General features: G+C 39.5%; 1 protein-coding gene across 2 annotated transcripts in view; it reads left to right on the forward strand.

The window, feature by feature from the left end:
- SAR1B (secretion associated Ras related GTPase 1B) overlaps positions 1 to 5,551 on the forward strand; it is a 29,573-nt gene extending 24,022 nt beyond the window's left edge. For both annotated transcript variants that reach the window (XM_045794668.2, XM_045794669.2), the window contains exon 7: positions 664 to 5,551. In XM_045794668.2, coding sequence (XP_045650624.1) covers positions 664 to 780 — 117 coding nt within the window. In that variant the 3' untranslated portion in view covers positions 781 to 5,551. The remainder of the gene's footprint in view (positions 1 to 663) is intronic.
- The last annotated feature ends 5,174 nt before the right edge of the window (positions 5,552 to 10,725 follow it).

Genomic DNA, 10,725 nt, shown 5'->3' on the forward strand with positions numbered 1-10,725 from the left:
GCTGAGGAGGGAGCCCTATGCAGGGCTGGATTCCAGGATCCAGAGATCATGACTGAGCCGAAGGCAGACGTTTAACCGAATGAGCCACCCAGCACCTTTAAACATAATACTTTATAATGAGCTTCAAAATGCATTATTTTTACAATCATTTTTACTAGTATTTGTTCGGGGGAGGGATCTTGGTATTAAAAAATCTCAGAGTTTACAAACAAAGTTTCCTTGGTTTATATATATTTTTTCAGAGTGGGAGAAATACTGCATTCTTTGGAAGGAGACTTTGATGTTAGGGTAGACTTTAGTGTGTTTTCTGTGTCTTCTTTTCAATAAGTCTACTCCCCATTTTTCGGAAATGCCTTGTTTAGTCATAAACCTCCTCAGAAAGGTTTGTCTTTAATATTAGTGAAACCGGCTTGGGTAACTTAAATTTTTTCCAAGTCAGAGATTATTTTCATTCTTGTGTGCCTCACAAACTCCCCTCTTTCCCACTGAGAGAGAGAGAGGAGGTTTCCTGTGTGTCTAAGGGACTTGTCTGCCCAACACCCCAAGGCTTAGCACAGTCATCCTTTGTTCTGAGATGCAGAAGCTGCAATTCAGCTGTAAAGTGGAGCTTTTATTTCATAAAGGGGTCATCCATCATAATATAATGTCTGTCTTCCCTTCTAGGGCAATGTAACTCTGAAAGAACTTAATGCCCGACCCTTAGAAGTTTTCATGTGCAGCGTGCTCAAAAGGCAAGGTTACGGAGAAGGGTTCCGTTGGATGGCACAGTACATTGATTAACAACCGCCTACATCGGTTCCAGGTCTCACCATTCAGGCCTGCTCAGAGATTTGATCCACTCAACATGCATAACTTGAATTCAATAGACTTTTGTTGGTTAGGAAACAGATGTTTTTTAGATTATTAATATTATATCAACTTAATTTGAGTGCAAATTGAAAATTGATTCAAGTGAGTTTGAGTATCACAATGTTAGCTTTCCAATTCCATAAAAATTGTTAGTTTATACAGTTTATAATCTGACATTATCCCCAGCACCATTTATAAAGAACAACTTTCCAGCAGTACATTTGAAGCACTTTTTAACAACGTGAAGCTACAAATATAAACCATGTTTAAAAGCTCATCATGTTAAATTTTTATGTACTATTTTGGAACTAGTTTTTAAATTTTAGATTATATGTCCACCTATCTTAAGTGTACAGTTAATAATTAGCTTATTGATGATTGCATGATGCCTTACAGTTTTCAATAATATTTTTATTATGCAAACGTCATGCAATAAAACACACCCTGATGTTTGGCATCTTTTTTGGGCAGATGTTTCATTTTAATGTGTCTTATCTGGCTAGTATGCTCTGACATTTTGAGTATTTAATAACATACGTATGAGGGGGTTGTGGGGAAAGGAGACCACTTCAGAATTTTTAGGATAATGTTTAAGTCTTCTAGAGGCTTTTGGATTTACCAGGAGACAAGCTGTGTTTGGTTCCACCTTATACCACATTTAACTCTGAATCGTGTATTTGTAACAGTAATGTTACCATTATTAGTGCTGATGGGGTCCACCTCCTAGTTTCCGTGGGATTGGTCTTTTGAAGAAAAGCACATCTTCTAGTACAGCACAAGGTTGATCTGGGGTTTGATAGGCCCTATAGCTCCATTCCAATTGTCTGATTCTGAAGTGTTCCAAACTTACTGGTGCCCAATTTGGTCATTTGTGCCTTTTCACCCAAAGTAGTGACAGGCACCAGTCTCCCCACATTTAGAGGTACTCCCCACTCCCTTTTACAGGATACTCCCAGGGCAAGCAACAAGTAGCACCTTGTGCGTCATTTCATTGTGGAGGCCTGTATGTATGAGGGGAAAGGAACCCTATTCTGCCTTCTGAGCTGCATGGGGACTCTGGTCCTGTCCTGTAGCTCTTTTGCATTGTTTGGCATAGTTTATTTTTTAGAAATAAATGAATGCTTGTGTTCGATTTTCTTTTCTCTTAATTGCTCTCAGCTCTTACTTTATATAGCACAAAGGCTTTTGTTTTTAGAAGTAATGCCTGCCGTGTGGTAGTGTCTGCAAGCCTCACTACTAACATTTTTAGGTAGCAAAGCACTTTGATTTCTAAAGAAATTGAGTTCTTTTTTTCCGTGAGGTTCTGAGATGCCCATAATTACTAAAATAAGCTGAAAGAGAAGTGCCAAATATGGACCTTTAAAAATTCATACTTGAGAGTTAGTTCTCTCTTGGTTATAAACCAGGATTTTATAGTATATTTAACCAATTCCATTGAGAATAGATTGCTCCAGTTCCATCAGGAATAATTTATATATCAGAATTAGTGTTTTCTTTAGCTTTTTTCCAAATCAGTTACTCTAGTTCTGTCATTAATACTGGAACATCTGAGACAGGTAAGGATTAAGGGATTTGACTGGAAGGAAATACCAGTTAGCTAAACCAACAAGGTCATTTCAACATGACCTTTGGTTTTAGTAATATGGCTCTTCTGTTTCACTTTAACCTTCCTTTCAAATGAAAATAAGAGCTTCTTCCCTGGTTAGAGTCGTCAGTAGCATCCTGGGAAAAGGATGAAATGACATACCAACCTGTTGGTTTATTCTGCCACGTGTAATTCAAGTACTGCTCATTTTGTGGAGCACGGGACTCTTGAGCTCAGGGTTGTGAGTTCGAGCCTCACATTGGGTGTAGAGATTACTTTAATAAATAAAAAAATAAATCAGGTAACTTCTAATATCCTGACTAAACAGAACTAGGTCTTATTAAAGTAACTGCCTCTTGTTGGTATCTGTCTTGAGCACCTACAAGGACATGCATTTTCTTTAAGTATTTCCTTATATTGTGATATTGAGAAGTTAATTATTTGTTTCATAAATTGGTATAAAGGAAAAAGCTTACTCGTTTCTCTAAAGGGAAAAATGCTTTCTGGTACAAAATAAATCATTCCAGAATTTTCATTCTAGTTCTGACACTGGGATCAAAGAAACAAAGTCAGTTGTGGACCACAACTAAACTGTGGCTATTGTCCCAACGATGTAAGATTATGGCCTCAACAGTCAGAAATGAAGCTGCACACAGCAGCAATTGGCTTTCCCCCCAGCTGCAGGGAGATGGGCCCTAGTCACTGGGCTTCCCATCTCACTCTTCCAGCTCCTTGGAACATATCCACTGAATCACTGCTCCCCTTCAAGAGAAGCATATTAAGAGAATGCCAAGAAACAGTAGAAGCACATGGGGAAAACATGTTCTATGTGCTTGTGCAAGTGGGTGCACCTGTGCAGTATTTTGGGGGTAAATGGTAGCACTGGGGACATAGATTAATTTTGTACCTTTTACCATAAGTACCTTTTACCATAAGTTGTAAAAATGTATACAAGTTAAGACTGGATTCCATATAAATCAGGCACTGCTCAAAAGATATGTTAAAATCTTTAGTAAAGCTCTAAAAGACAGGGTCTCAGCCTACATTTCTCATTTTAATGAAACCCTTATCCCCACACCTCTTTCAAGGACTGCTGTTAATTATGTTTTCAGGTAACTTTTTAAATTGATTCCAGTTTGTCTTTATCTCAGTGAATTTTTAGAATTGGAGATCATAGCATTTTTTAAAATCGGGGCAAGACATTTTCTAAAATAGATGAAAAAAATTCTTTGCTCTTGGCTTGGTTGACAGTATCTTTGAGTGCCAAAGATGTATGAATTCAGATATTGCCTGCATAGACGTAAAGTTCAGTTTTGTGTGCCTGTGTATATATACACATTTACCGTGGTTTACAATGTTGTTTCTTTTCCTTAGTTTTGAACAGGCTCACGCTTCTTCCTAGTGCTTTGCGGCACATAAACTACTTGTAGAATCATTAAAATAGGGTAATAGCTGTGATAATACTGCTTCTTGCCTTCTGCAAAATGATTTGATCAGCCACATTCAAAACAGCACTTTCACAAGTTCTATCATTAAAAGCAGTGTAATTCTAGTTGACATGATTTGAGTTTCAGGAGAAAGGTTTACATGTTCTCAAACTGTATTGGCTGTGACTCGTGTGTGACATTTCAGTCTTGATAGTCATGTGATTAAAGTTTGCAAGGATTTATTGCCAAATTTTGATTACAGTACAATGAGAATAGCTAATAGGAAGAGAATGCTCTCGAAATATCTTGTGTTCATTTTATTTAGAGTATATTGTTTAGATCATTTTAAACCTATGTAAAAGTTGGCGAAGCTTCAAAAAATCTCGAAGAAAGCATGAAAAAGAAAGAGATTAGCAAATAAAAATTCCTTAATGCAAACTTAATGGTGAATTAAAGGTTTTCTATAAACTGTTTTTTTGCTATAAATCTAAGAGTTCAGAAAACAGTGTATCTTCAATTAAAGTCTAAATTCTCAAAGCTACATGGTGATGCTTCTGATGGCTTCCATCACTGTTCTTTTGAAATGCAAATTCGTGCTTTTAACACCCCCCCCCCAAAGGAACAAATGAACAGGTCTTGGAATATGGGACTGTGCCTCTGTGCAAAGTGATTGGGATTTTGTTAAAACCGTGCTTCCACTCCTGATCCCTGGAACCATCCCCCCTCACACATTCCCACACCACACCTGGATAAAAAGTATGAAGGGAATCTACAGAATCTATGGAAGATGTACCTCTGAACCAACAAATTTTTGTTCTCATAATTTAGAACATTAAGTAACTAATGCATTTAATACCACTGATTGATTGTTCAGGGATTTGGCCACACTTTTAAATAGAATCAAAAGTAATTACAGTAATTACAGTAAGCAAGTTGTCCAAAGTGAACTTTGTTGCAGGAGCATCCTTACCCCAAACAGATTTTAGGGCAGAAATGGGAAAGCCTTTTGAGAGATTTCACGCCAAGTTGTTTTTGGAAAAGCTGCACTGGAGTGGATGAATTCTTCAGCATGCATTTTAAATGGAGGAGGGAGAATTCGAATTAATTTCAGTTTTAAATACTTTGGGGTAAAGGGGGGTGATAGTTCTACAGCTTCGGACATACAAGTGGTCTTTGGAATTGTTTTCATTATCCAGTGTAAAGATTCACATCAGTGGGCCGACTTCACGTGGGTTTCTCTTCCCTGGTGCTGCTAACCTGAACTCATCATCAGTTGCCATACTGAGGTGAGAGCACGCAGGGTGAATGTAGTCACCTTACTTTGAAAGTGATCAAAGTGTTTTCTGTGGTGAGGCCTTCGGTATTTTACTGAATGCAGAGTATGCTGAAGTGGTAAGTCAGTGTAAGGTTTTCATCACTAACCTTGTTTGCACTTTTGTACACCACTGCTTGCACTAGCTTCTCAGTGTGAATTTTAACAATGGTTTCACAGTGTATACAGATTAAGCATAATTTATATAAAATTTATATATGTTTACTTTTATGTATTTTACAAAGAACAGCTACGAGAGATGGTTAAATGTTCTTAAATTGTGTTTGTATGTTATTTTGATTATGTTCTATCATTCACCCCCTATGAATTCAAGTGTCAGGAATAGAAAAATAAAATGCTAACATGGTCTTTGAAAAACTCTACTGTCAAGTTCCATTTTTATCATCCAACTATAATTTTCATTTTGCTCATTGGAAATTTCTTGGACCTTGTCATGAAGATAATAGACTTTCCCTTTGTACAGAGATTCTGAAAAATGCTTAAGTACCAAGACCTAATTTGCCTGAAAACAACTTAAGGGCGTACCAAAGTAGAACTGACACAGTGTTGACTCTGTTGAAATGTGAAAAATAAGGCAACCAGTTGGTTTTATCTACATCAAAGTTCTCTAGGGTTAGTATGCATCAGAATCTCCTGGGAAGATTTTATTTTATTTATTTTTAAAGGTAAACTCTATGCCCAGTGTGGGGCTCAACTCATGACCCTGGAGATCAAGATTCCTGTGCTCTATTGACTGAGCCAGCCAGGTACCCCTCCTGGGAAGATGTTTTTAAAAAACACTAAAGAAAAAATAATCCAACCAAAGTGATTCAGTAAATCTGGAGTGGGGGTGGAGGGCAGGAATCTGAATCATTTACAAGCTTTGCAGGTTTTTTTGATGCCAGAGTGCGTGTTTTTCATTTAGCAGAAACAGTGATGTAACAATACTAATAACACTAAACAATCATTGGTTCATCAGTGAAAAAAAACATTAATCATTTTGGTAAGGATTATCGAGCTACTTATGAGACTTAAACCCTTGCTACCTTTAACCTTTCCCACAATGTACAGAACGACAAGCAGCTTTGGGCTAGTTCTTTTAGCGTAAGCGATCCCAATTCTGTTAACAGTCGTGTCCATCAAATAGATTTACCTCTGGATTCAAATTATTTGTTAAGTTGAAACTAACAAGAAGATAGAAATAGTGCAGTGAAGGGACAAATAATGCGAAATAAATGATGTCCAGTTTATTTAGCTCATTCTCTGGAATTTAGCTATATAATTTTCAAAGTTACAAGTAATTCAAGAGTTAGAGACCCCTGAAGAATGTGAAAGACACCTTGTTGGGAATAGGGAAACTTCCTAAGAAACAACGTAAATGTAAATGAAGCCCTTCGGGTGGTGGCCACTGTCCTCCTTATTGAAAGGTAAGACCCTGCTTAAAAACTTGTTAACTAGAGGGGCGCCTGGGTGGCTCAGTTGGTTAAGTGTCTGCCTTCGGCTCAGGTCAAGATCCCAGGGTCCTGGGATCAAGTCCCACATCGTGCTCCCTGCTCAGCTGGGAGCCTGCTTCTCCCTCTGCTTGTGCTCTTTCTCTCTCTCTCTGACAAATAAACCTTTAAAAAAATAAAAATAAAAGCTTGTTAACTAGAAAGTCCTAAAACAAAACAAAGGTCCTAAAAAAAAAAGGCCCTGTAGGGGCGCCTGGGTGGCACAGTCGTTAAGCGTCTGCCTTCAGCTCAGGGCGTGATCCCGGAGTTCTGGAATCGAGTCCCATATGGGGCTCCTCCGCTATGAGCCTGCTTCTTCCTCTCCCACTCCCCCTGCTTGTGTTCCCTCTCTCGCTGGCTGTCTCTCTCTCTGTTAAATAAATAAATAAAATCTTAAAATAAAATAAAAAAAGGTCCTGTTTCTGTGGAATCCCTCATACAGGGTTCAGCTGGGGATGCAGTTCACTGACAAAGGTCAGGACCTCTATTTACAAAGCCTCTTAACCTTGATTTATTTAAAATTAGACATTTAGGTGGTGCCTGGATGTCTCAGTCAGAAGAGCATTCAAATCTTGATCTTGGAGATTGTGAGTTCAAGCCCCACATTGGGTGGACCCTACTTAAACAAAGAAAAATAAATAAAAATTAGGGGTGCCTGGGTGGCTCAGTCAAACATCTGACTTTGGCTCAGGTCATGATCTCAGGTCCTGGGATGGAGCCCCAGTCAGACTCTGCCCTCAGTGTGGAGTCACTTCTCCCTTTCACTCTCCCTCTTCCCCTTCCCCCAGGCTCCTGCGTGCTCTCTCTCAAATAAATAAAAATCTTTAAATAAATGAAAATTTTAAAATAAATTTGATATCCAGGCTCAAATTTCTGGCTATTATGTAGTATATAAAGTAAGCCTTGCTTTGGAATGTGGGTTTTGATTCAGGGCGTTATAACAAATAATTTAAGATGTTTATTAAAGTCACTAACTTCAGTAATGGCAATGTGCCACTAGAAACAAGCTCTTTATGTTGCAAAAATAAACTCAAGAGCTTTCTTCCTTGATTGTATTAAAAGGCCTTGGGTTAATGGGTAACACATTCCTCCAGTCAAAAGGTTTGGCATGTAATAGGTTTCAAGACTGTTAAAAGTAAAAAAGGAGAAGAAAAAATTGGAGGTGAGGTACAGGTGAATAGGGGTCAAAATGGTGATTTTTGTTCACTGCTTTCTTGAGCAAAAAGCAACTAAAGGTGAAATTCAGTATTGGAATTGTAGTCCCATTTGATTTGGGATTAGCAAAATTTCAGAAACCAGAGAAATGACAAACATTACCAAGTTACAGTGAAGTGGGAAACAAAGGCAGAGGAAAAATCATTAAATTTCCTTACTACCCACAGCCCATTGACAAATCCTTGACACAGGCAGAGTGACATTCCTCTAGGGACTCAGCCGCCTCAATGTTAATACTTTACTAAGGGCAAAGGCAATCCAACCTGACACCCCCACCCCCAACCAGTATTCTGTAAGTCTACTTTAACATATAAAAATTTCTTTGGAAAGTTCCTTTGTCTAACCCCCGCCCCCCAAGATACGTGTTGGCAATCATCCCCCAAGCATATGGCCCACCGATATACATCTAAGGGTCTCATGACTAAGGTTTTATTTGATGGTAATACATGACCTTTTCTGAACCATAGCTAGCCCCCCTCAAGGTCCTGGAAACCTTGCCTCCAAAACTCCTTAGAGATGTACCCTATCCCTAACCCCCTCCCAACTTGAGGGCATATAAGGGGCAGCTCCTTCTGCCCACAGGTCCTGTCCCCGTGCTTTAATAAAATCACCTTTTTGCACCAAAGATGTCTCAAGAATCCTTCCTTGGCCATCGGCTTCAAACCCTCACGTCTTTTTACATCAACAGCACTACTTTTATGGTTCTAGCGCCTGGGTTTGGGTTGAAGTCTGTCTAGACCTACCTCTGGACTGGGAAGCCATACAAAACTGAATGCAGTCTGGAGAAAATCAAGTTGACTTTTGTCTATTCTAGGAACTTCACTTAAAAAAAAAAAAAGTTGGGGCGCCCGGAGGCTCAATTGGTGAAGAAACCGACTCTTGATTTTGGCTCAGATCATGATCTCAGGGTTGTGAGCTGGAGCACAACACTGGGCTCCGCAATCAGCGGGGTGTGTGCTTCAGGATTCTCTCTACCTCTCCCTCTGTCCCTCTGCCCGCTTGCACACGCACACGTGCCCAGGCACACCTGCTCCCTCTTTCTCTAAAGTAGATAAATATAAATAAATGAATAAATTAAATTTAAAAACGTTTTAAAAAGTGAGGTAGAGACATACAATGTTATATTAGTTTCAGGTGTGCAGCATACCGATTTGACAATTCTATACTTAATGCTCACCACAGTAAGTGGAGTCACCATCTGTCACCATACAACATTATAACATTATTATTGACTATATGCCCTATGCTGTACTTTTCATCTCTGTGACTTATTTTATAATTGAAAGTTTGTACCTCCTTTTTTTTTTTTTTAAAGGTTTTATTTATTCATTCGACAGAGATAGAGACAGCCAGGGAGAGAGGGAACACAAGCAGGGGGAGTGGGAGAGGAAGAAGCAGGCTCATAGCGGAGGAGCCTGATGTGGGGCTCGATCCCACAACGCCAGGATCACGCCCTGAGCCGAAGGCAGACGCTTAACCGCTGTGCCACCCAGGCGCCCCGAAAGTTTGTACCTCCTAATTCATTTTATGCCCTGCACCTGGCCCACTACCAGAGCCCTCTTGCATACATTTCTCTCACCTGGCATGCCCCACTTGCCTTATTCAAATTCTTCACCTTCAAGGTCCAGATCAAGTCTGTCACCTCTGAGACACGTCTGCGACACCTCTGTAAAAACAAATTACTGGACTCAGAAGGCATTGCCTCTAGCCAACCGTTTTGCTGTAAAGATTCTCTAGACTAAGTAAATTAGTATAATTTCCAGGAAAACAGAAAACGTTTAACTTTAGCCAGAAGCAACATTTTGTTAAGACAGTTTAGCACAGGAAGGGGTTTGGCCACCACAATGGGGTAACAGGACTAGTTCAACTACACTAGTGCCTTACTTATGAGTAACTGCATGATTGGGGCGCTTGGGTGGCACAGCTGGTGAAGCCTCCGACTCTTGGTTTTGGTTTAGGTTGTGATCTCAGCGCGGATCACGCTCTGCCCTCAGCGGGTCGTCAGCGTTTCTCTCCCTTGCCCTCTCCCTCTGCCCCGGGCCCCCTCTCTCTTGCGTGAGAAATAAATAAATAAATAAATAAATAAATAAATAAATAAATAAATAAGTAAAATCTTTGAGTAAAATAAATAAAACCTTTTTAAAAGTTAAAAAATAAAAAAATAACTGCATGATGAACCACTGATAGCTTTGGGAGTGGGTCCTATCCTTCAAATTGAGCATAGCTGAGGCACAATGTTACATTAGTTTCAGGTGTACAACACACGGGTTCAACAACTCTATACCCACCATTATAGCTGCCATCTGATAGTCTTCAGTCTTACTGCAGCAGAAAAAGGACGGTCAAACACTGATCTTCTCTCAGTTTGGGAGGAATAAAGAAAGGCCTAAATTTTATTCGTGGGATCTGACTTTTAATTCTCTTAGTCCTTTTTTCAGCGATGACAAATGAGGTAAGCTTTTTAAACCTAGGTGGAGATTGGAATTCCTACCTCGAAGGGCTGTTGAAAGGATAAAATAAGAAAATGTACTGCAAAAATGGACTAAGCACTCTACAAATGGTAGTCATATCTATGACAATGTACGTTTACGTACAAAATATAGCCCCTGGTTTATGCCCAAATAGGCAGAAATGTTGGGAGCAGGCTAGGTCTTAACATGGGCTCCCTGACTTGTCAGACGTCCTGAACTTCTTAAAATGTGACGCAGAACTTCGTGCTCCGTTGTGTTGGTATATTCTATTGCGAAAAGGGTTCAGTTGTAACAGAGTGTCAAATAAGTTCGTGAACCAAAATAGGCGGGGAACCAGTAGGGCAGTTAAGGCTTTGATTTAGGGGCAAGGAAGTGG

The sequence above is a fragment of the Ursus americanus genome, chromosome 5 (genome assembly GCF_024610735.1).
Source record: "Ursus americanus isolate L20-20 chromosome 5, mUrsAme1.1.p, whole genome shotgun sequence".
Lineage (NCBI taxonomy): Eukaryota > Metazoa > Chordata > Mammalia > Carnivora > Ursidae > Ursus > Ursus americanus.